Consider the following 26581-nt stretch of genomic DNA (forward strand, 5'->3'; position numbering starts at 1 on the left):
TCCAGTATCTTACCTGGAGCCTGAAACTCCTGTGTCACAGGTTGTTTGCCCAGTACTTTGCTTCTAAGTGTACCGAGTTTCCAGTGTTATGCTTTGCTGGGTATTGATAATGAAGGCCCTTATGCCAATGGCAGAGAGGAATGGTTATGTTTCTGCGGTCTGATGTCACCCCACAAGCAGCCTGGGCACACAGTGTTGTGGTGAGAATGCAGCAGATGAAGTCAAGCCTTCCCATGACACTGTATTAGAGATCTTGGAACACATGCATATTGTCAAGCCAAGAACTTTAGTGGCATGTAAGCAATTGTTATGTCCTGTCATTGAGGAATACGGGAAAACTCAGTGGCACACCTTTTCCTGGTGAGCCTGAAGGCTCTAGACAGTGACTGTTTCTGTCTGCTAGCCTTTCCACTTATTACTCCATTATCCTACTTTTTCAGTATTTTCTTCTGGGTTTTTTTCCTGTTTTTCTAGGTGCAAGAAATGTAGTGTACTGGTCTGTTCAACACACTACCTTCTCTATTCCATATCCACTCTAGATCACTTCCAGCACTTCATCAAAAACAGCTTTGCCTTCCTTCTCTTGACTTGCCTTTCCTTCTCCAGCATGGAGCGTTACCATGTCTGCTGACTGCTCATATGCTGAGTGCCAGCATTATTCCTCATGTTCCCTACAGCCTCTGACTCAGTGACAATGACTGACTGTCCCTTCGTGCCTGTCCAGCCTCCCTCAGCTCCTTATTTTGCCTCTAGGACCCAGCTCTCATTTGCTTTCTCCATCTGAGCAATGCCCACACACTTACAGCTTTCATTTTTCTCTCAGCCAAGGATCTAGCAAGTTTCTTAGCAGACATGTGTCACAAAAAGTCTACTCTGTTACCTCAATGGTGAGAAAAGAGCAGCTGTAAGACAAATTTGCTAGCTTTCATTTTGCAGGTTGTGGCCAAAAAATGTGTCATTAAATCTTTTCAGTGCCATCTTTGAGAACATTTAAAAAATAACTTTGTGACTTAAGTGTAGGGCAAGTACACCAATTCAAGTGGAAATTTTGATCATGTAGAGGTGAATGAATCCTTGCAGAGGCCATAAAAAAACCTGAAGTTTTTATCAGGTTATATAATATGATATAGTTTGCTTTATTTTTGTGATAGTCCAGCCACAGGCCACTATGGACATTAGGGTTCATCTTCAGTTTTTGTTTTCTGCAAATATTCCTAAGATGGAAAGATCTTTCTCTTTTGAGAAGCACCATTTGTATTCAGAATATGTTAGCATACTGAACTTTGATTTTTTAAAATCATTCCTTCTGCTTCTGCCTTAAAAATGCCTTAAAAATTTGATCCTGTACAATTGTACAGCATCAAATGGAAGAAATTCCATCTGAGTATTCAGGGGACTAAAAGAAAAGAATGATTTAGGTAATGGCTGATTACTGTGAAGTTTTGTTGTTTGTTTTTTTTTTAATTACTGATGAAGGAGAATAATGTTGTAAGTACTGGCATATCTTTTAAAATATCTCATCATAGTAGCTTTCTTCTCTCTTCAGAACAAAAATTACAGATTTTCTCAAAGAGTTGTGTAAGAACAGTATCACACTGAAGTGACCCTTGTGTATTGCATGCATTCTGAGGTAACATACAAGCAATTAATACTGTGTCCTTTCAGTCACAGCGTTCAGCAGAGTTAGGAAACTGTTGCTTAATAAGACACATGTACACTTTTAATATTTACTTCATAAATTAGGCATATAAACTTCCAGTGGCCTTGAAATGATCTCAGAGGAGTTCAAGAGGCTTTTACCAATTCATCAAAACAATTGGTTTGTTTTGTTGACAACCATGCAGGAGTGTGGATCTGAAGGACTGGTAAACTGGGAATTACTGTTCAGTTTTCAGCCTATTGAGGCCAACTAGGAAATTACAAAAGTAGACATTTTCTTTCCAAGTCTCAGGCAAGTCAGAAGGGAAGGGAAGCATAACATTTCCTTCCAGGAATTTGCCTATTATTCCTTCGACTTAAGAGATAAAGAGTAATGTTTGGATACTGAGAAACAGATTTCACTGATTGTTGTTTTCTGGGGAATTTGGTGAATAGCCCCTCAGACAGGCTGGGTTAGGCCATCAGCTGCCGTATTAAAGCCTTTCCATGGGGTTTTCTAAACAATTCCTAAATGTGTTGAAATCTAGAAAGAATGTGGAAGCTCTTTTTCCATTAAAGAGAACCCAGTCAGTGTTAGCATTTAAACTGAAGTGAATAGTGGAACACTTTAAAACACTGCAGAAGCTCTAAATAGAAAGGAAAATAATTGGTTCCCGCCATCTCCATATGTTGTTCCTCTTTACTGAGTCACAGTTCCTATAGGATTTCCCCAGTGACAAGTGGAAAGCTGAAGGAGCTATCCAAAATGAGCAAGCATTATCTCTCTTTAGAGGTAGAGGGTGGAGCAGTGAGAAATCAAAAGATGGTGTAAGACCATGTGTGCAGGAAAAGATTCAAATATCCTGAATCCCCTTTCCTAACTAGCATAAAGTTTCCATTGTAAATATGGCCATATGGTTTAACTTCTTCTTTTTTACTCATAGACCACTCAAATTCACCTCAAGAGCTTGGAATTGCATCATCTTAGTAAATTCATGTTACTGCTTTAAATCTGATCAGTTTTCTGCTATGTATCTTTGCTGTCACTAACCCTACAAGCCCTTTGGTCTAATTCTGTGGGACATGCACATTCCTCATATCCAACTCAAATTGCTTCTTCCTTTCCAGCACACTTTTCTCTTGCACATGTTCCTTTTACTACCTAGGGGCAAGGAGAAGGGAGCAGGAGGTTTTCCATCCCCACCTTCAGCCTCCGACCCTAGGACAAGTATATAAAGAAAGGTGCAAAAGATAAAAACAAGCCATTGCACAGTACATTGACTTTTACTTCATGTAGAAAGCACCAAGCAGAGCATTCAGGGTTCCCATTTGAACATTGCCATCAGAGTCATGACAAAAGTGTAATGTTTCAGAAGGGCTTCCCAATTATTTGCTATATGACTCTTAAAAGTCCCTGCAGTCAAATCTTGCTTTGGTAAAGATTCCATTATTTATGAACTGACTTTGTGCAAGAAGTGTATCTACCATTTTGGTTTGGCCATTGAGGTTTTAAACTGAACAGTGTTTTCCAACTGTTTGGTAACACATCCAGTGTTGAAATCCTGTTTCCCCCGTTTGTACAGAATCAGAATAGCTTCCTGTTATTATGTGATTTAAAAAGCCCAAGTTTCCCTCTATAGACAACTTTAACCTGCTGGCTTGAAATTTATATTGATTCTGTCACTAGTCTAGTTGCTTTTGTTATGAGTCTTTTAGGTGAATGAGCAGGGTTCTGTAAATTTAATTGCAGCAGATGTTTCTCTGGGTTTTCTCTCTCTCATTTCACTCTGGATTTTAGTTGTTTTTCCTTGGAAAGGTACATGAAAGGGAAATCCTTGTATAGTCAAATGTTTGTTTTACCATCTAAAGCTTGCAAAGGGTCCTTAGCCTGGGCTGATTTCTTCTTGAAGAGCTGTAATTATTCATGGAAAGGGGGGAAAAAAGCCTTTGTCACTAATAGGCTTCTTGGTGCTTCTTGTAACAGTCTTTATTATTCCTTTCTACATAATTTTCTATTGATGAGGTGAATAAAGGCTTCCTCTGCTGTTGAGAAAGAAAAGGTAATTGTTCTTTTTTCACATTTACCAATGCTTGTTGCGTTCCTTATGTGTTTAAAGGACAAGGATGCAGAAAATGATGTTATTGATGGCATCACCATGGCAACAGTTCTTTGGAATAACACATTCTGGCATTGTTATTCTGCACACACAAAAAAAGGGGGACTTTCTTTTAAGCACAAACAGATTGTGCCCCTTTTAAATGCACCCATGAACTTTGCTTTTCTGAAGATTTACAGACTGGTTTGGGGCAGAAAGGATTCTGACATCATTTACCTCTCTGTGTACATCACATTATGGTGTTAAAAAAAAATAAAACAAAAAAAAAAAAAAACCACTTTGAAAAAGCCAATGGTTTAAAGAGACACAGTATGGGAAGGATACATAAACATTTCTTTGATCAGAAAGACAAAATAAACTTGGAAGAATTTTGAAATTTATGAGCTCTAGGAGCAGACTCGCTAAACAATCAGTCAAGAGATGGAGGAGAGTTGAGGAGCCAAACACTCTGAGCTTATTAAAGTAGTTATTTAGTTATAAAAGTACTCTGGATAGCATTGTTTTTACTCCAGACTACACACATCTTAACACATTTTGATAGGAAATTGAATTGCTTTCTCACAAGGCAGTTTGCAAACATATATCTTGGCTTTCATATTCGATGTTCCATTGTCCTCAGGTATGTAAAATCCTGCTAAATTAGCATTTAGAAGCAATAGCATTTTCTAAGGCACAGTATAATTTTATTCTTCTTGACTCCACTGCAGTTCTAAAATGGATTACTTTATTTTTCAGAGACTCATCAGTGTAACATATCTGTGTTTTTGTAAGAAAAAAGAGTAGGGAATGTATCGAACTTTGGAATGTTTGAAATCCGTTCTGCTTTCTGTGGTGGTTTTTCTGGTACCCAAGTGCACACCTTCCTGTTCGACTTCCCCCAGAAACAAACTATCTCTTGCACACCAGTGGTGCATGGAAGTGGGCTGTACAAACCCTGGGACTTGAACACTTTGCACCTAAAATGAACGTGTGTGTAAGTGTACCAATTTAATATACCCACAGTCGTTATTTTGAGAGAAACTGTAGTTGACTCTCTGGCTGTTTTACAAATACACTGTTAAAATTTTTGTTCTAAGTTGCATGTGACTTTTCTGGAAGTCATCACAGCTGCTAGAAATCAGCTGTTTGGTTGTTGGACAGTAACTTTGACCACTGGATTTTTGTGCTCTCAAAATCATGATGAAAATGTGAAACTCTGGGGACTGTAGCACGGCTACATGTGGGCGCTGCTTCACATTCAGCTTTCTGGAGCTGAAGGTACTCCTGAAAAACTGAACAAGAAACTGAAAACTCTATTGCTTTGTCTCTGACAAATGTAACCACCTTAGTGCTACATGGTCTTTTCTGCATGGGAGAAAGTTGAGGATTTCCTGAACATCCCAGTCAGCGTGTTTTTTATTTTGGAAGGAACAAAGTGACAGAATGAGCTTTAGATCTTGATCATGTTTAGCCCTACTACAAAAATTATAATCTTGATGTAAGAATATTATTTTATCTATGCTCTATATATACTTGGAGAAGAGTGAGCAGCCTTCATTCCTTGCACAACATACTTTTGAGTTTTAATAGGTTATATATGCATTAGTGCATATAGAATGACTTAAAATTATGAACATTCATTATACATAAAATTGCTATATATATATAATGATACATCTATTACAGTACATAATATATATAGATCCATATAATATAATGTCGTGTATCATTTTGCTAATTACATGATTTTGCAAGAAGTTATGAAATTGTCCTGGGCAGAGTTTGGGATGTGAAGGAGTTCCTGCAAAGGAAAGTGTTGTGGAAATATTTACTGTTATTCCAACTATCTGAATATACTCTGCGTGTTTGAAAAAGTGCCCTAGAAATATTTATCTTTAAAAATTTTTATTAGAAATATTTCTAGAAACCAAGTCTGTCTCATGTCAGCTGTGCAGATTGCAGAAGAAAAAATTGCAAGATTTTATTTGGCTTTTTTTAGTCCTGTCCTCTCATCGCTTGCCTTATCACAAATGATAGTGCAGTGATTTAATTTTTTCTCAGAACTTGTTCAAAACCTTCTCATGAAACAGTAATGAAAGCCATCCTTTCAATTGATTTTTTAATTTATGTTTGTGAAAAGTGTCTGCTTTCTGAGATTACTTTAAGTCTTTTTATTAGAGACCTAAACATTTTGTTCCATCTTTGTGAGAAGTTTCACTTGGTAGAGGTAGTGAATGTTTGATTAAATACTGAATTTTCCTGTGACCAGGAAGGGAAAAAATATTTTCTTACCTTTGTCTGATCTTCTGCTTTACAATTTTCCCGTGTTATAAACAGGTACCAAGAGAGACACTCTAGGAAAGAGTGAGACAAATTTTCCTAGCTCTTGTGTGCTAAAAGGCCCAAAGACCTCATATGAGTATTTTTCAATATTCATATAAATAATGCAAGTTTCTTATTGTTGTGCCAACTCTGGATTTCTTTGTGTTTCCTCAATCCTGCTGTTTGGAGTGATTGATTGAGATCCCAGAGAGGGCTGAGGTGTGATGGGGTGGTTGTTCCACCACTCCTACCCAGCTGAAGGTATTTGAGCTTGTGGTGATGTTGTCCTTTACTGGCTCTGCTGTACCACCACAGCTCTGGTGCTCAGGATAGCCAAACTACTCAAGGTTCATTTGGTCCCACAAAGGCACCAATAAATAGGACAGCGGTGGTAAAGACTCAGATGCAGAAAGTGCATTTCTCTCCTCTGCGTCCTGCATGGCCTTGTCTCCCCTCAGGGTCACTTCCATCTGAAAGGACATCGTGTGGCAGCAACTCCCTGAAAACCTCCCTTTTCTTTTGCTTTGCTTTACTCTTTAAGGAATTGCTATTTAAATATGAAGCAGTTGTAGTGCTGACTGTGATTTGTTTCTCTTTCCTTTCTGGTCCTTACCTTTTTCTTCCCTTGCCATTTATTCCCCTTTAACATCAGATGCCATGTCTATACTGGCAGACTCACATTTGATTCTGCCAGAGAAGCAGTGGCACAAAGGTTCTGGGCTATCTTGCAAATTTATTTTTTTTTAGATAATCCATATTTATGTGTGAGAAGGTAACAGACACTATTGGGAAGAGTTTCAGCGAGCCTCAGCTTCTCTTGGTAGCTCTGAAACGTGGAAAGTAGATTGAGATTACAGACCTTCTTTCATGTGTTCACCGAAAAGTCATCATACAGTCACAAGCTGGTCACAACCAGTATGGGATGGATTTCAGCCAGTCTTCTTTATTCTCTTCTGGTCGTTTATTCCTTCTGGGAATTGATGACATTTTCTGGCAATTTTGGAATCTCTTTCCTTTCTCTGCTTCCATGGTTTCTCTCTTAAACTTGGTCATTCATTTTCGACATTCTCCTGAAACCACAGCACCTTTGCAAAACTGCAAATCTGTGCTCTTACTGCTGAAAGAATGAAGTTATATTTCTGGTACATGCCCATTTCTAAATCTCAAGATAAAAACCCTCTCCATGTGGTTTCCTGGCTGCTACTCAGGGCAGGAACATCTTGTCAGAGATCAGACTGCAAGTCTGCCTTCTGAAGATGCTGGCCCTAAGCACATTTCAGATCCAAACTGAAAAGACATGTAATTGCTAAACAAACTTGAATTTGTTTATTTTATAATATACCAGCAGCTGTTTTCTTGTACTATGTCCAAGATTTCTCCAGACAACCTACTTAATAGTGTAGAATTCTGTTTCCTTGGGTCAGTTTGCCTGCTTTATTTGTTTTCTTTCCAACCTCTGTTGGGGCGAGTTGTAGTCATTGAAACAACTATTTTTTTCTTAAACTTTAGACAGAACCGAGTAACTTATTTCAGGAGTGAGGTTGGGAAGAAAATGTTGTGTTCATTCAGTTAACAGTTTGAAAAAATTAGTTGGTTATGTGAATTATTACATTTCCAGCACATCCAATGTGGGGTTTCTCACTTAGCTTCGAAGGTCAGTTCCTAGATGTACTTGTGGCATTGTGATCAGCTGAGGAAGGGCACCTGCCTCAGTCAGTTAGTTTCACCCTCCATTTTGTTGCCAAAGAGAGCAAATCTTGGTGTGGGTTTTGATCCTCAAGAAAGGACATTCTGTTTCAGATGAAAACATCTTACTTCTCTCACTGGGGAGCAGAGCTCACCCAGACATTCCTTGCATCCCAGAATCAGGTTCTTTTTAGGGAGCCAGAAGTGTCCAGAAGATCTGATGCAACTGTGCATCATAAAGGTCAGATCCAGTCTGTTGGAAAACAGTCCTTGGCTTTAATGGTCCTCAGATCTGACCATATGTATTTGTTGACTCTAACTGGCTTTTTCAGCCAAATGCTGATTTTCATCATCCTTGAGAGGAACACGAGATCCTGGAGGTAGAGAAGGCAAAGCAGGGACACTCTCAGGTGTAGATGGGGAGCTGCTTTCCACAAGCCAGACAAAAAGTTAACAGTCTGTTTCTATATGACAAAAAACTTACATGCATAATGTACCATTTGGCTTAGAACAGCCATCTCACATTTTCACTAACATCATGTTCCTGTCTCCATCAGAAACTTGGTGTCTTTTTGTTGGCTTCCATTCCTCACAGAGTAAGAACTCTGTGAGAGGAGTTGCTTTTGTCAGTTTTTTAAACTGCCTGGTCATTGACCAGTGTGTTTTATTGTAGCACTGTAGTTTCTTGCACTATTTTTAAAGAGAACAAAAAAGAAATTCCTATGATGTTTATAGGAATGTTTATCTTTTATCTTATCTATGGTGCAACTTAATCAGAGATCTCACTGTGTACCTTGTGTTAAAATTAACTCATCAACAAAAAAGGATAATGTGATTATGTAGTTTTCAAGACTGAGTGGCAATCATGCCGATGCTACTGGGCATTTCAGTGTGTATGTATGGGTTAAGTTCAAGATTTCCTGTATCTTCTTAGCACATTCAAGCACATGTAGTCTGACAATATTTTGAAAGTTATTGATGCAATTTAAAGTAGTCTTTTTCAGATCATGCTTTGAATCAGCATGTTTATTTGAAAGTTATAAAAACAGCAGCAATATAAATACAAAGTAAGTGAAATAGCAACATAGAGCTAATATAAGCATATATGGTGAGCCACGGGGTAAAATAATTGCTAAAAGTCTTAATTAAGATGAGAACAGACAGGGTTAATGAGAAATAAAGGCTGATCCGAGCTTTAGTTGTCACAGTCAGCCTGATTTAAGCACTTTCAGGGCCATTGAGCTGAAAACATTTTTAGAGCATAATACAATGGAGAGGCCATTATATCAGACTGAACATTTTGCAGAACAGCACTATTAAGAGATTTGTGATAACTATATGGCAGACTGGATTAATGTAGTAGACTCACATCCAAATCTCTCCTAGGCCAGGAACAAAGATGAGTGTGGATTGTGGGTATACATAACAGTGGCTGTCACTCTCCCATGAACAACCTTTTGTAACGTAGAGTCAGAAAAAAATCCAGGAGGGCAATAGACGAGAGTTTCTCAAGTCATATCTAAAATGCTGAGAGTGGATTTCGTTTAATTAGATCAGTGTTTTCCTTTCTTAAGTGACATTTCCCTTCCTGTTTATATTTTCCATTGGATTTTGTTTTGCTGTGTGTAAGGTGAATTTGCTGAGAATGTGTCTGTGTTTCGGAAGTTTATTTGACTGTCTGTTGGCACTGCTGAGGAGACATGCACCCATTCTTGTGCTGGCTTTAGAGATTACCTTGAGTAGCAGCATTTGGGATCAAGACACTGCTTTTATTAACAATTAATAGGTAAAACCTAGAACATTTCAACACTGGACATTTTTGTGTCATGCTGATAAAGTAGAGATTTTGTGTGTGTGTGTGTGTGTGTGTACAGACTTCTCTCATCAACACACGGTTTTCCCTTCATATGGGAACCATGGTTTTTCACTTGACCCATAGTCCGATCAGTTTTAGAAGCTGGGACACACCGAGCACTGCAAAAATCAAGAGAAGCGGGGAACAGCTCCTTGTGTTCCAAACCAGAGTGAGGCAGATGTGCACACGATGGGAGAGAGGGGAGCGTCACAAGTTCTGTAAATAGTTCTGTAAATACCTTCTGGTTATGGCTTGGATGGAAGAGCCATTGTCTGATACTTTGCCCAGGCTGTGCAACACACTGAAGTAAAACTTCTGTGAGCATAATTCGGTACTGCCTTGGGAAAGACCTCGAATAGTTCTCTGTGTGTTTTCCCTCTCTGTCCTGTTTCTGCACTTCTTTAGCCAGCCCAAGGAAGGGGCACCATGAGAAGCACAGGGCACCTCTTGGTGACGGGACCCGTCTGCCAAGTTGGGGCTGATGGTGATAGAAACTTCAAAAACTTCACGTAAATGAGCAGCAGAATCCCACACAATTTTTCCATGATCATATTGTTGGGGTTTTTGTTTGTTTGGGGTTTTTTTGTTGTTGTTTTTTTGTTTTGTTTTGTTTTGTTTTGTTTTGTTTTGTTTTGGGGGTTTTTGGGGGGGTTGTTGGTTTTTTGTTTGTTTGTTTTTGTTGTTGTTGTTGGTTTTTTATGAGTGATTTTCCACTCCCTTCTGCAAATAAAGAAAGTTTGGCCTTGATTGTGGCAGTGGGGCTGGAGCACAGGGCCCACCTCCCCCTTGGGTCACCCATTGTCCTGGAGCTGAGCAACAAGGCAGGCACTGAGAGGTTTAAATCCTCCTTTAACATTAGGGAAAGTCTTTTCTGTGCTGTTATTCACACTCTGCACCCCTTATGGAAAAAAACATTTGTGCATTTGGTGGCTGCTAAACATTGACAAAAATATTGCAAAGCTTTCTTTCTCCTGGGGCCCGAGTGAGGAGAAATGATAACTCAAACATCTCACTGCTCCTGTGGCAGAAGTGTGAACTCATCAGAGCAGTTCTTCACCAGCAGCAGTGCACCTTCTTCCAGTATAGGAAAATACTGGAGATGGTCTATGTATTTCTAGTTGATTTTAAAGTTTGGACTACATCCTGCTCAAGAGATTACTGAACAAAGTAAATTTAGGAGTATTTTTCAAATATTCTATACATTTATATGCATTTGTATAGAAAATAAGATTAGTCACTAGAAAATACTTAGCTTATTTTTGTATTTTTTGTGTTACTTATGTGCCATATCTTTAAAGATTCAGTATTGCCTGAAGAGTCAACTTGCAAAAAAGTAAACTTTATCAAGGGTGATTCAAAAATTATTTGTGTATGTAGATTGATACAGAAGACATCTGGACAAACACTATATTTGCTGAAAAATTAGAATTTTGAATTATTAAAATTATTTGCAAATTAACACCATTTTGGGTTAGATTGCATTTTTTAGCCAGGTAAAATATTAATTTGCTGCATTCTTATTTCACTATTTTTTTCAGGCTAAAAAGGTTTTGTTCAGGATTTTTTTGTAATTTAATTTTTAGGCAGTTTGAAAAATACTACAATAAAAATGAGAATTTTTGTTGTGCATGAGCTCTTGCTCTTGACTGAAAAATAATGGTCTTTCATTTCACTTTCATTTTCAAAGAAAAAAAAAACATATCTTCTAAAATAATGATTTTCAAGCTCAAGAGATTTCTGTAGTATTCTCTAGCTAAATACAGAACTGAAATAGTTTTTAGACAACTCAGATTAATACAATAGCTGGAATAATTAATACAGTAACTAAAATATTGTGGTCTTACACACTTTTGTTTCTACATGTAATGGTTTCAGTTTCTTCCAGTATTTTTAGCAGTGCACTGTTTCTATCTTCTCATGAAGGCAGATACTCAGTTTCTGCAAGTAAACACTGAAAAATCACTTGCTTGATTACTCCTGTGGGCCATTAAATATCTGCTTTCATCTCTATAATTCCTCTCTTCTCAGAGCCTGGGCAGTGGGACTCAATCAGCCATGTGTTATCTTTCCCAGATCCCTTTCGGAGCATAGCACAGTGCACAGGAATGCAGTTTGTCAAACACATTGTGTCTGAAATCCTTTGTTGGGAGAAGTGGAGAGAAAGAGATTATAAAATGCCTCAAACCCTTCAATAAGGCCATTCCCAGGTTTCTTGTATCTGTCCAGCCCAACAAAGTGTTCATACCTCGCTTTGATGTGTAGGATGGTGTATTATAGCATATAGTGTGTATTGTATCTCAGAGCAGCATCTGTTGTCCAGGCTGCAGTTTACAGAGACTAACTTACTTTGTTATAATAAGTTATTATGTTTTGGCAAGTTTTTGTATCAAGGATGACAGAGAGGGGAATGTAGAAGCAATAAATACATCTTTTGTCTATAATGCTGGTTGTCATAGGTGGTGAGATTTAAGACGCTGGTGTGTTTTGTAGAAGAGGTGAACAAAAATACCCAGTCAGATGATGTGTGTTTTTCATTACTCTGCTAATACAAACCTCTCAGAGGTAATGCTGAGCAGTGTGAATAACTTCTTGAAGCTGTTAACTTCTGTCACCCTGAGGCAATCTCTGACTGACTTTCTGAAGCATTTCCTCCCCAAAATTCTAGACAGAAAAACATTTACTTGCAATACACTGGCACTGCAGGTTTAAGTTGAACATTTTGCGCTGGAGTAGTTTTGAAAAATAAGCCTAGAATAGGTAGGAGCAGACACATTGCAAAGTGCCAAATGAGTTGCAGAGTCCACCCTGATGTTACTTACAGCACTATTTTGGGCAACACATGCAGTTTTCATCGTAGCAAGCTGAGTTACAATGTGAATTCTCTGCCAGTGTATTCTGAGAGAATTTGTTTCTCCTTTACAGGTCAGATATCCAAGGGGAAGTCTGGGAAGGCTTTGTAATGCAAATCTAGCTAGCCTTCGTTCACACAAGGAATGTTAGATGCTGACCCATAAGAACTGAGTTCAAGATTTCTGTGAATATGTGGGATTTGAATTAACACGGTAATGAAAGGCTCTAAGAGTATAAGGTGCATTCAGTATCTAAATCACTGACATGGTTTAGAAAGCTAAATTTTTCTCTGTGATTATTTAAAGAAAGCTGGTTGATACTATTCCTTGGCATAAATATTAGCAGGAATCCACCCATGGCATTTGGATGTTTGTTGAACAGCTGGTGTGTTTTGTTTAATAGAGTCAAAAGAGAAAAGTGCTAGTAGGTTTGTTGGAGATGTGCTGTGTTTATGGTAGATGACAGAGAACTGAGATGTAAAACAAATAGCAAAGAAATTGATCCAAGAAAAAATGCCTGGTTATAATATTTGGCAGATTTTGTGTGTTAGAAAATATAAAGCACATTAACAGGCATATAAAAACATACCGGACAGTAACAGCCATTGAATTTATACAAGAAAAAAATAGCAGTGAGATCACTTATTCAGCTCTGTGGGACAGACAACTTTCTGGACTATCCTTTAAATCCCTGATATTTTCATGACAGATTAGAATATAGATACAGAATAGAGAAATCCCAAGTTTCTACGTGAAACAGAAACACACAATAGTGCTCATACTTGCCCCAGAGCGTGTTTGTCTTTCATTACACTGTTTTGTTGACTATATATCTCTTTTCAGCTCTCTTCTTTTGTCTTGTGGAACAGGGTCCCGATGAAAAATAGAAGTTGCAGATAAAATTATTGGACGACTGCATATGCATAATTATTTTGTAATTTTATTTTAATACTAATATTTTCTATTTTTCTTTCCTTTTCACAGAGGGTATGAACTGTATGAACAAAGATCATGGGTGTGCACATATCTGCCGGGAAACACCCAAAGGTGGGGTTGCCTGTGAATGCAGACCTGGCTTTGAACTTGCCAAAAACCAGAAGGACTGCAAATGTAGGTAGATGAAGATTAAATTTCAAATGCCCCAAAATGTCTTGTTTTCTTCATTGTTGCTATGTTCCAGAAGAAGTTAACTTTGTTTTGGCCAAATGTGATTTGCAATTTTAGTAGGGGGGGGGGGGGGGGGGGGGGAGGGGATTTGCTGTAGAAGATGCATTTGGGGGTGAATAAGAGATTGAATAATTGAGTAAAATTGAATAATAGAATGTTGGCAGTGGCTCAGTTATCAAAATAATAACTTTTCTACTTTCCTGTGAATGCAGAAAAGTGAAGGATCAGTTTAATCCAGACTTTTCTTGTAAAGCAATACAACTAAAGCATAGTGGATTCTGGCTTGCAGTATTTTGAAGGTCCGCAAAGGTGGATGCGTCAATGAATTTAATGATAAGCCTACAAGAGTTATAAAATTGGAAGTATCAGTTTCAATTTTTTTAGAAGACAGAAATGATTGCTCTAGTCTTGATTCCACTGCTCACTATCTAGAATTATTACTTGGAAAACCTGCAGCTGCTGTTCTTCAGAGAAAAGCCCAGAGTGGTGTATTCTTGATGCTGGGATGCTAAAGATGCAGTTACTCATTAGCCCACAAAACTAGAAATTGTTCTGTACAGGCTGAAATAATTGACCTCAGCATCATCACCTGAAAGCTTCAGAACTGAGCCACATCTGATGTCTTCAGTGAGTCTTAGATCTGAGTCAAATAGCTTGCCTTCCTTCTTGGTAGCTTTGAGAGACAAAAAAAAAAGTGCAGTAAAACAACATAAAATGTTTGCTGCTTAGCACAGGGCTAGTGTTTTTGAGACAGTCTTTCTTACACTTCAGTTTCTTTCTTCCTGAGATCTCCAATATGTAAACACAAATAGATGATAAAAGTTCCCAAGTACAAAGTAAAAAGAATCACTTTTGAATGTCATAAAGAAATGCCACAGAGTATTGCACAGCCTAATTTCTGCTCAATATTGAGGCTACACAGGGCCAAAGGCAAAAGCACAGAGAAAAATGCCTTTATGGTAATTTTCATTCTCAGTGTTTATTAGAAGTGAATATTGCGTGCTGTTAATTGGAGTGCAACATCAGCTACATTGGTGAAGTGTGGGAGGATGTTTACTTCTGTTGCTACTTGTTTTCTCAAATTCTTATATTCTTTGGGAGTTTCAGTAATAGTTGGTGGCAGGAGGATTAGAGCCTTTTCTGGAACATTATTTCTAAGTGTCTCAGGGTTTAACAGAGCAAAAACTTCCATTTATTCTGTGCCCTCTGGTGTTCAAATTGTAGTTGGAAGTATAATGAACTTTTGGTGACAGGCTTCTAAGTAGGAACACTGAATTTTCCAGGGCTGAAGAGCTTACTTTGAAGCACACCAACCTCTAAACCCACAGCACATTCTGCAAGTATGATCCAGAGTCTTATTTAAAATAATTACTTCTAGTCCTTCCGAATGCACAGAAGTATAAAGGTGTAGCCAGATAGCCTGGGATAATAACTGTGAGATTACAGCAGGCTATTTATAGAAGCCTAATTCCGAAACCAAATCTCAACTTTAAAAAAAAAAAGAAAAACTTTTTCACAGCTAACCATTTCAGTGGAATTGGCTTAAATCCTGACCTGCAGTTTTGCAGCTACTCAGTGCAGCAATGTTGAAGAGCTAAACACTTCCCACTTGCCAGCCTGGGCTGGGTCTGCAGTCCTGTTTAACAGGGACTAGTAGGTTCTGATACACCCTTGTAAAATCATGTATCCCTCTCAGTTATGCTGGTTTATTAGGGTCCTCCAGGAGTCCATGCCTTTCAGGGTTTGTCAGAGCTTGTTGCTCTGTTTTTTTTATGTGAACAAGTGACAGAGAATCTAGTACCTCTTAGTGCACCTAGTACGTCTCTGGGTGAACTTTTATCAGCCAGTTTGCAATTCAGTCAGACCACTGGGAGAGGCTTTCAAATGTATTGGACCAAGGCCTTTAGTAACAATTCAAGTTCTTCCTCAAAGAAAGATGTTAAACTAAGTTAGAAAGCAGAAACACTTGGAAGAAGGATCCATGCTTTTTATGCATGCATCACAGGATTGTCATTACGTGCTGGTTACATAATCACATCCCGTCTTATCATTTACCCTCACATGCTGATAAGGCAGTCACTCCTGCTTCATTCAGTGTCCATGATGGTCAGTGCTCATTAAACAGGCTTGTGTTCAGTAGCTTCCTCTCCATCATTTAGTGTCATGTCTTTCCTGCTGCACAGTATTTAAACCCTATTGTGAGCCTAAAATTTTTCATTCCCTTGTGGATTTTCCCATGATACTCATTGCTGTAATATCAAAGTGCTTTGTAGACATTTGTAATGCATTTTCAAAATACTCTTCTCAAGTTAAAAAGTACTGCTTCTCCCATCTTACAAAAGAGAAATGAATATCAAGATACTAATGTCAAAGTCATTTAGCAGTGATAGGTGATTAATAAGAGCCACACAGAACCCAGCTAAGCATCTACAGCACGTTAATATGATCCAAGCCAAACTCCTGATGGCTCCAGCTGTAGTTGCAAATGCCATAGAGAAAGGACTATAGTATCAGTAACCTGTAATAGAAGAGATTCGAGTGATACGAGCTCTAAGTAGGAAATCCACGGTGAAGGCAGAAATAGGTTAGAGTTTTTAGGGCTCTTTTCACTGTCTGAACAGTACTGTTCTTTCTTGACAGTCCATTTCTGGTTTGCTGCTCACCCTGCAGTAGATGAGAAAAGATTCCCAGCTGTTTCCTTAGCCCTGACTTACCCCAGCTTCACTAGGCACTAAATGAGACAGAAGCGTTTCCTGCATTTGTCATTGGGGAGAGTTGTCATGACACAATAGGTCCATGTGTAAGTCTGGTATTCTGTAGCTTTTGAGTGCTTAAGATTGCAGCCTTAATGGTTTCTTAGTGTAAATTTTAAATATGCAATATCTAGTTGCCCACCATGTTAACACCACAGTGTTTGAGGCTGAAAGGGACATCAGGAGGCCATCCAGAAATACACCAAGCAGAATCACACAGATCCATGCATGAGCCCTCAGATGAGCTGCATCTTTTAGATCCAAAGCATCAGTAAACTTCAGCTTCTGGGAGTTTACTGCCACTCCTGTAAACGACTTTAATGGCCTCTGGTGTACACAAGCCCAGAAGAAGATTATGCTTTGTCAGTAATTTTCATAGATACTTGCTGGCAGCAGAAAGAAAATATTTCAGAGCAGTCAATTTGGCTCCAGATTATGTTGAAATAAACATGGGAATTTACCTCTTCTTTCTACATCTGTATCCATGATAGATACTAAGATCCTGCTCCTGAGCACGATTGCGTTAGGAGTTTTTGATAAACTGAAGATTTTTTTCCCAAATATGAACAAACCAAGACATTTTATGTTCCTCTCTTTCTTAGCTGGATGCTTAAAAATAAGAGGAAATCCAAAGCAGATTCACATATCTGCAAGTTGCAGTCTGAAAGAGTTATAAACAAGTAAAAGCTGGATCTTTTAATGAAAAAATGCTGGGTAACCCTGCCTACAGCTATTTCTATCTGCCTCCTTGGATAATAATGATTTAAGTGAGCAGGAAGGCTAGAGCAAAATAATTCTAAAAATCCTGTCTAGTACTTTTACAATAAAATGCCAACCTCCCTATGCCAAATGGCAGCTTTTCAGCTCCAGCTGACAAATGTCCTCATGCAACTGTTTGCTATCAGTATGAAGATCCCAAAATGTTAAAAATGTAGAGCCATACTAGAATAAATTGTGTAAGCAATGTTACATGCACAGCTTTATCACATAGAGTTGTCCATACATTTATGCAAATTATGTATTTAATGGCCAATTTAGTTAAGAAGCAGTGCAGTTTTCAAGTTATCTGGTATGACAATATGTTCATTTGAGAAGCCCATTCTACCAAAACGAAATACCTGTCTTGTGACAAATTCTGAGGCATCTGAGCCATGGTATATATTTCAGTCCACATATGGACAGGATCAGGACACTGTTGTCTTGGGCAATTTTTTAGGTTACCGAGTAATAAATGCTAGATTAAATAACTGGCCATATGTTTTCAAGTACTTCTTCTCATGGCCATGTAAGATGGACCAGAAACAGGGTTCTGTGAAACTTCACAGAATCACTGAAAAAAGGATTTAGGCTGTAGAGTGAGGCTGAATTCTGGTATTTTCTGTCTTCTGGGGAGTTTAGCCCGGAATATCAATACTTAGTGGAATACGTACATTAAAATCCTTCTTGTTCTTCAAGGTGTCTTTTCTCTTTCAGACAGTTGTTTCTCATTTTTCATGATCAAAATGTCATTTCTAGACTAGTCTGTATATTTCTCTGGGTGTAAGCATTGGCCCACATGCCAAGCTGTGTCTCAGGACTATTTGGCTCAGCCCAGCCAAACTGAATAGATGCTGCTGGTTCCAGTGTGGGCAGGTCGACAGGTAGGGCCATTATGCCACCTGCCAGGGCCTGAAAGGTGTCTGGCCTGCCCAGGACCCTGAGCATTGTAGTCAGTGAAAAGAATTAATCATGTTTGAAGGCACTTTGAAGTCCCAGTGTCAGCCCTAAAGCTCTTTATCCACATGGAAGAGTGTTGGGTGGACAGGCTGGTGATTTGGCTGCCAGCACTGGACATGTCCCACAGAGGGTGTGTGTCATTGCAGGGCTTCTCTGTTGTTGTACAGGGCATTTCTCCAACTGAGGGAAAGAGCCCAGCATTTTGACTGCACTTAAGACACAGGCAAATACTAAAGCACTTTCAAAAGGCGTTGCTCTGATTTTAAATCTGCCATGTGGGGATAAGAGTGTCTGAGTTCTAACAGAGAGGTGAATATTCTCCTTTGGTTTAAAAAAAAAAATCAGTATTTTCCATCCCTTTCATTTTGACATGATTTATGATATTTTAAGGTGATCTGTGTCTTGGAATTTACATTTTGCCTCTGTTTATCTCTTTAATGTCAGACTCTGAATGAGCACATAGTTGTTTGCATAGCTGCAGAGTCCAAATTTATCAGAAGTATTTTTGAAATAACACTTCATGAATTCTCATTAATATTGCTTTAATTCTTTCTGACAAAAATGGAGTAGATCTGGATATCCTTTTGCTTTTAAATAATTACAATTATTTTCCTCTAAGCAAGAGAAACTTCCCACTGTGTCACTGCCACAGAATGTGGGCTGTAAGAAAATTGAAGTGACGTATTTTACAACTGGATTTTGTACCAATTTCACCTGTAGAGCTGGCAAACTTCAAAATGTTGACTCAAATTACTTAAAATAAATAAATAAATTGTAGTCTAGACAGAAATTCAAATCCTTCAAAAACATGATTTACTAATGTTTCTAGGAGACAGGTAAAGGAACTGACCTACATGTGCATTCATGGACTGGGTAGAACGGGAACCACTAACTTAAATATGCAGGGAAGCTGTAAAAGTGTGTGATTCTGCAGGATTTGCTATAAATGCCATCATTCTAGTGCAATTTTTTCTTAGACAAATATAGTAAGGAAAAGTTCCTCGTATTACGTGGGTCAGAGCAAGCGTGTTAAGATATTTTCATCTCTGCCAGCAGAGGCTTTCAGCAAGGAATGCCAAAAATAACCACTGCAGTCACATTTTTTAAATATGCACTTTGTTGCTGATTGCACTTTAAAATCCTCAGTAAAAACACTGTTGGCTAGAAATGTATTTTAACATCTGGCATAAACAACACCTTTAAGTTAATTTGCGATGGCACTGCAGTCCAACAAGGATAGAAACTCCACATAGTCCTAGAGGCATATGAGGTCAAGTAATAAACATGTCTTAATTGGAAAGGTGGGTACATTAAGAATAGAGAATTGACATAGCATTTTGTTTGTTTTGCATTAAAAAAAAAAGGCAAAATGTTACTGTGTATTGAAGGGAAAGAAATGTTGCTTCCCTTGGATGCAGAGCACACTGATTTCCTTCAGCTATTTTTTCACAAAAATTAATTTTTAGGTAAGCTATAAAAATGGAGAAGGAGAAAGAATGCCCAAGGGTAGCTGTTGTTTAGGGGGTTCTGTAATGTAATTCCTTGCAAGTTTAGGATTCCTATGATTTGGGATATATTCCCTCCTCTGTCCAGTTGGACTGAACCCACAATTTCCATTTTCCAGTGTAATGCACAAACTGTTAAGCTCCAAAAAGGGAGCATGGATCAGGCAGGTTTCCCTGACTTTCTCACTGCCAATCTTTCCAGTTGGATAGAACAGTGATATTCCTGAAAAATGAGGTGGGAATCCAGGCAGTCTCTCTTCTCAGAGATTATTCTTGCCACCAAGGCCATTCGCTCTCTATCTCTGAACAGCACAAGGGTTTTTATTCCAAGTGTACTGTGGGAAGGACCAAGGATGCTTGCACCTGTAGTGGCCTCAGGTCTGTAATCACTTGAGAGGTGGACAATTCCTATTGTGATCTTTGCCAGAATTCAGGAGCTGAAATTGTAAACTTGTGGTTCCCATACTGGCAGGAGGTTTTAATGGGAATTCTGTTGGGTATGCTGTGGTGGGTCTCCCTCATTTGCTTTTTTTAGAACTGTTCCATTTTAAGCTAAATACTTCAGTGATTACTGAGAGTGACACCGCTGCTCAGCACTGAGGCACTCACACCAGAGGTGGGATATTTCATTTCTAGTTACTGGGATGGAAAATTCCAGTCTACTCCATTTTCAGGAGCTAGAATTAAAGCAGGGTCACTGAGTTCAGTGAGAAAATATATGAACTTAGGCCTCTTGCATTAGATACAACCTCAGGTTTTAGTTATATACATGATTTTCAAATCCTGTTAATCATTATCTTGGTTTTCCTGTATATTGCAACTTGCTACCCCACCTCTTTTATAAATTCTTATCTAGACAGAAAATTCTGCTAAGATCAACTTGAGGAAGTTCCTTCTGATTACTGGGAGTCAGTATTTAAATAAATGTAGTCTGCATTTAAATTACCATAACTTTTCAAAACACTTAAATCCTCTGAAATGATGAATATATAACTAAATAATGGCATATTGGATTTCCCCCATATTTGCCAGTATATATTTACCAGTAAAAGAACCTAGTACAAATAAAGACAGAAAATTGAATTCAGAAATCAGTCAGAGCAGAACTGTTATTCAGCAGCAAGGTGTGCAGCTGCAAAGGATGAAATGACACAGGGGCAAGTGAGAGGCTTTATTAAATGGTGCTAGCCAGCTTAATATTTTAAATCTGGTTTGTCTTAGCTGGCAGAAATTAAATTCACCATGTGACAAAGGAAATTAATTTAGTCTGATCTACTAATTCATGCAACCTTCAAAACCCTACCTATTCTCACAAAAAAAAAAAGTTTTCTTTAATGTATGTTTAGTGCTTTTTCACCAGAGGATATTTGAATTGCTAAAAGCTGTTCTTCACTATATTCCTGGAAGTGAAAGTGGCATCTCCAGTGCTTCCTTCCTGGCTCAGGCCAGCACATGGCAGAGCCATAACAACTGTGTATTTTTTGTTGCAGAGAAGAAAAAAAAACCAAACAAACATTTCCTGTTTTATTTTTAAACTTGTTGCTTTAAGGGGGCCAGCACTTGATATAGTAGATTTCAAGACTGTTGTCGTTCTGTTCTTGCTGCTTGGTCTCTGCTTCCTCTACTGAGAGAATGAAGGGGCAGCAAAAGAGAGATGCTGTCTGTAGAGCTGAAACTATACATTTGTATTGGTAGACTGTTAACTTCTTCATGGATATGAAGCATGTAGCTTTTAGGAAGACATGGAATTGGCTAAGAGTCACACTAAAATTATAAACACAAATAGAGTGGGGAAAATGCCTTTATTTTTCTTTCTCTTTTTTCCTTCACTGTATGGATTGAGGCTAGGGCATTAGATAGGCAGAAGGGAGGGGGCAGAAGGAAGAAATACTAATTGCAAGCACAAATGTTGTGTTGTGTCTTGGTATGTTACTGCTCTTCTGTGTTCTGAAAGGCTCTCAAGACTAATTGGTTTCATTGTCATTTTATTTATATATACATATATACACATTCATATGGGGCTTAACTAGTAACCTGTAACTATGGGAATGGAGGCTGCCAGCACACCTGTGATGACACAGATACTGGTCCTGTGTGTGGTTGTCATCAGAAGTATGCCCTGCACTCAGATGGCCGAACCTGCATTGGTGAGTACTTCTCCGCAGCACGTTTGGTTTCGGGTTGCTCGGGATCTCTGTGCCGTGTGCGTGTGTGCATGTGTCCGTGCGTGTGCATCCCACAGGGGTTCTGCATTGAGAGAAGGGTGCTCCAGCAGCTCCTGGCTCAGCCAGGCACACGGGGAAGCGTTTGTGCGTGTTCTGTCAAAACGTTTTGTTAATGAAGCATCCCTTTGTTACCTGCTTTGTAACTTGTGTTTCTGTTCCTAACTATTTTTGAAGTTAAAAAGGTGTAGAACGTTCATCATTTTGAATGAAGGTTCAGCTCTTTGGTTTATGTTCGTTAGTCAAGACTTCCTTGCTTGAGCAAGGTTAGAAAAATTACCTCCCTTTCTGAGCTGCTACCAGGGAAAAGGAGTCATCATTATGTGCTTTCTTCCCTGGTGTATCTTTCATGATTCTAAAATCTACAGCACTTGTAGTGACTAAGCTTCCATTCAGAATATCAGTAGGAAAAAGCCAGTTAAGACATGGAGCATTTTGGCAGACGCTTTGCAAATATTTATGATTATAAAATGTATAATTTGCTTAACACCATTTCTTTCCACTCCACTAAAAAAAAAAAATTTAAAGTGCATTTTTGAATACTGCAAGTTAACATTTGAAAATTCTTACTCACAGATCAGAACCTGAAATCAATAATGGTTTTCATTGGCATTGCGGACATGTTGACTTTTTTTGTTTGTATAATTTCAAGTTCCTACAAATTCTTAGTCGTTTCCTGAGGTTAAAAAAACACAGACACATTTTTATCATATTTTCTCTCCCATACTGCAAGACAGAGCATTTGAAACGCATGGAAATGTGTCAGTTACCTTTAGCCAGCCTGTCTTGGTCAGATCCATGGCATAAAGCTCTGTGGCTGCCCAGAGCCTTGCTCACTTCTGAGGGGTTTAATTGCAAAAATTGTGGGGTAGGGAGAGGTTTATGCTGGCAGAGGTGAAGCTGAACAGGGCTTAGAGCTGGTCTCTGCCTTTTTGTCTGCACAAGGTGTGTCTGAGTGCAGGGGATGTCTCAGCAAGTGCCTCTGATAACAGGGAGGGCTCCATCCTATAATCCCTGTCCTGTGGCAGTTCCAGATGGGGAGAACTTGAAAGAGTGAGAGCCTTGAGAGCAAGTTTTATTCAATGGATAATTGATCTTCTATTTATTATTGTTGGCCAATATCCTTGGATTGATGTTTTATTTTGTCCAGCATGTAAAAAATTATTTTAAAAGCTGTGTATGTTGCATCTATTTTTTTTTCCCATTTTTGTAATGTAATACATACAACTCCTTGTTACATTCCTTGGTCTTGTGATGTAAGTCACATATTACTGCCTGTGCTGATTTTCTTCCCTCTAAAATAGTTCTTTCTCTTAGAATATTTCTAATTTTTTTATTTATTTTTTACATTTTTATTCCTGCTTTCTGGTGATGGTTCCTGATTGCCTGTCTTGTCTGATAACTGACGTTTATTAATTATTTACAGAGAAAAAAAAAAACTCAAACAAAAGCCTCTATTGCAGCCTGATCCCATCTAGAACTTGTTAAAAACAAAACAAAACAACTTCTTGTTACCACTCAACCATGTAGAGTTGCCACAAACAAAACCTGCCAGCCTCCTCCTCCTCCTCACTTCAGTGATTCCAGTGTTTGCTATCTTCAGTGGTGTATATATTCCAGGCATCACTGCAAGAATGCAAACTTCTGCAATGCCAGATGAATACTTGTTGACCCTATGTCTAACATATTTTGTCTTCGTTTGCTTGTCTTAACCTTTTAATCTATGTTTGCTGCATGTGAAAGTCTCCACTTGCATTTTTGTTTTGTGTTTTCCTAATGAGCATTTCCCTTTTCCTACAAATCATTTTATTTACCCAGCTGCTGCTTCTTCATTGCTCTCCTGTATCAGAAATCTTTAATTTTATTTCACCTACTGATCATCTCTTCCCACACTTGTTACTGTTTCTGTGTATTTCTAATGAAGCAGAACCAAAGTCCTCATTATGTATGAAACTCTCACCTGTAGGATGTCAGAGACTACCTTGTAAAGTGACCTCTGATGACATCATCCTGCTCACTGCATGCTAATAAAATTACTAACCCCTGTTCTTGCAACATCTTTCCTAGCGTTGAATGTTTAGCTAGTAGTGTTTCATAGACAAGCAGGCAACCAGCACTGCCCAAATTGATATTTTTTTGTGTTTGTTTGGTTTGTTGTTTGTTTATTTTTGTTGTTGTTGTTGTTGTTTAATTTGCATGCTGTTGTTTCGTTTCTCAGTGTGTCAATGTGTACAAGGCTGTGGTGCATCTGTGCCCATCCATCACCGGACTCTTCTCGCTCTCTTTGTCTGTCTGTCTTCTTCTGCTTGCCACCTTCAGATCGTGGTGCCTCCATTAGCCTAGCTTGTCTTCAGTAATTTGTTTAATTAGCCTTCCTGAATCTTACTTTCCGTCATTAACACCTCTTTGGGGCACCCATGTTAGCTGTCTTGTTCTCCAGTAGAAATCCAGCTTCTTCTGTGTGGTTAATTACTTCTGAGTTGACCATTCTTCCTTCTCACCCTCTTTCCTCCTCCTTTCCCTAAACACCCTTTTAATTTTTTCCTGGGTTCTCAAAGGGAATTAACTCTCTAACGGGGATTTAGTGCTTTCATGCCTTGCTTCTTGGCTTTGGCTGTGCCATGCCAAGAAACTGTCTTAGGCAGTGGAAAATTGGGCTTGTGATTAACCAACTGCTCCATGTTTGTCCCTTACTTGTGTTTTAGAGAAGGATGAGGCTGCAATTGAGAGTTCTGAGTACAATGCCACGTCAGTAGCTGATGTGGACAAGCGGGTGAAACGGCGGCTACTTATGGGTAACACTTTTCTTCCACTTCCTTTGTTGTGCTCTCACTTTTGTCTGTATGTATGTGGGGGGAGGTTCTCTTTTGGTCTCATTTGGTTTTGGTCTCCTTTGGTTTTGGTTTGGCCTGTTTTTGTTTTTGTTTTTTTTAACCTGACTTCATCTGTGTGGAAAGGTCACCAATTTTGTTAAGTTCTCATCTTTGTACAACTTCATTCCTTGTTTTTAAACTTTTTTCCTAATGCTGCAGCTTTAATGTTCAATTTTCTCTGCATAGAAAAAAGCTTTTGCCATTAATCTTACTTAGCTTATGCAAGCTACTTTTCACATGTGATTTGTGTGTTTGTGTGTATGTGTTGCTGTAGAATTCCTGAAAAATCTCCTGTTGCAGACCTGCCTATTGACTTAAAAGTCGATGATGATGATGATGATGATGATGATATAAACCAATGTTCTATTACATCTGTGGTGTTAAATGAACAAGTGTATTTGCCTAATTAAAATTTCCTGTTCTTTTGATTGAAATGTAAATATTATGACTGGAAATTCATTGATTTCCATTGTGCAGCTATTTTAGTAACCACTGAAAGATCTTTCCCTTGTGACTAGTGAGCTTCTGTACATTCTTCATTCTGAGGCATGGCTTGTTTCTCTGTGTTGTTGGAGCCTGAGAGTGGAAGAGAGTAGGAAGTGCACTGAACAGTGAAGATAATTCCTTAGCTTCTGCTCTCAGTTAACCCATTGCACACCCTCGTGCTTATCTCCTTCGCTTTACATTTCTGGCTTTTAGTGAGAACCGCCTTTGGGGATAGAAAGGGTTGAGTGGCTGGGCCTCTGCCAGACTTTGCTTGAGACAAAGAGCACAGAGTAGCACAGACTGCTGAATGATGCTTTCTCTGTATTTTGCACTCTGATGCCCTACTCATAAAATTATTTCCACTAGGTTTTGAACGTAATGACCATTGGTGAGATGTACCCAATGGGCCCACTTACAAGACAGGGATTCAGCACCACAGAAGAGATTCTAGCAGGACAAAATTCTGCTCTCTTCCCTCAGGGTTACTGTTTCTTTTCTTAAAACTACTGAGTCCTTTGCAGACTGTCCTGCTAGCCTTTGGAAAGCTCAACTCTGCCTGTGAGCATCCATACCTATCTGTAGTGACCACCTGAAGGAGACCAGAGCTTCACTTTGAATATTTAGTTGATTTCTGGGCTAATAGTTGCAGTAGGTGGAAATATTTATAAAGTTTCCATGTCATTTGTATCTTGTCATCCATGACAAATAATCCATTTACCCAGAGGCCAGCATCCAACCACTGTGTAGGAAATGGCGTGGTGTTATGAATCTGTAAGGGTATTAGGTGACAAGATTAAGGTGAAATATCTTCCTTCATGTGAAAACCTAGGCAAATGTTCCTTTATTTTTAGATTATCCATGATTGTTAATTTCCAGTTAGTTTGCAGACCTAGCAAGTGACCCATATAGTTTAATATTTTAATGATACATGGTTTCAAATAATTTAACCTAACAAAAGCTATGAGACAGCTCATCTTGCTTTATAAATGGGCTGTTAACACTTTTAGCTATAATTTCAATAAGACCCATAGTCTCACAAGAAGTCAGAAAAATAAATGTGCCAAAAGGCCTCTAGACCACTGAAAAATGCAACCCTCTGGGTCTCAATGGTGAGTTTGCCCAGCCACAAATGGCATACACAGTACTCTCTAGAGGTACTGGGCAACATAGTGCACTGTGTGGATGCCTCACCCTCTGAAAAAAATAAGTATCCAACCTAAAAATAAGCTCACACTGCTTCTAAGAGTCCAGGTAAATAGCCTTAAAAAGTTTAACATTAAAAAGATTAGTAACAGCCTTAATTACACCAGGTCTGCAAGTTCCAAGTTGAACATAGACCCTAGAAATAAGCTTAAGGAGATAGTTTAAAATCCAGTTTGCAAAATACATTGTTGAACTCTTCAGTACCTCCTG

General features: G+C 38.6%; 1 protein-coding gene across 1 annotated transcript in view; it reads left to right on the plus strand.

The window, feature by feature from the left end:
* The window catches only part of SCUBE1 (signal peptide, CUB domain and EGF like domain containing 1), a 188239-nt gene that overhangs the window by 82851 nt on the left and 78807 nt on the right, over positions 1 to 26581 (plus strand). Inside the window, exons 5-7 of the mRNA XM_066183682.1 lie at positions 13431 to 13556; positions 21618 to 21734; positions 24515 to 24604. Coding sequence (XP_066039779.1) covers positions 13431 to 13556; positions 21618 to 21734; positions 24515 to 24604 — 333 coding nt within the window. The remainder of the gene's footprint in view (positions 1 to 13430; positions 13557 to 21617; positions 21735 to 24514; positions 24605 to 26581) is intronic.

Source organism: Chamaea fasciata, unplaced genomic scaffold (genome assembly GCF_029207755.1).
Source record: "Chamaea fasciata isolate MVZ Bird 193981 ecotype frontalis unplaced genomic scaffold, bChaFas1.0.hap1 SCAF_5, whole genome shotgun sequence".
Taxonomy (NCBI): domain Eukaryota; kingdom Metazoa; phylum Chordata; class Aves; order Passeriformes; family Sylviidae; genus Chamaea; species Chamaea fasciata.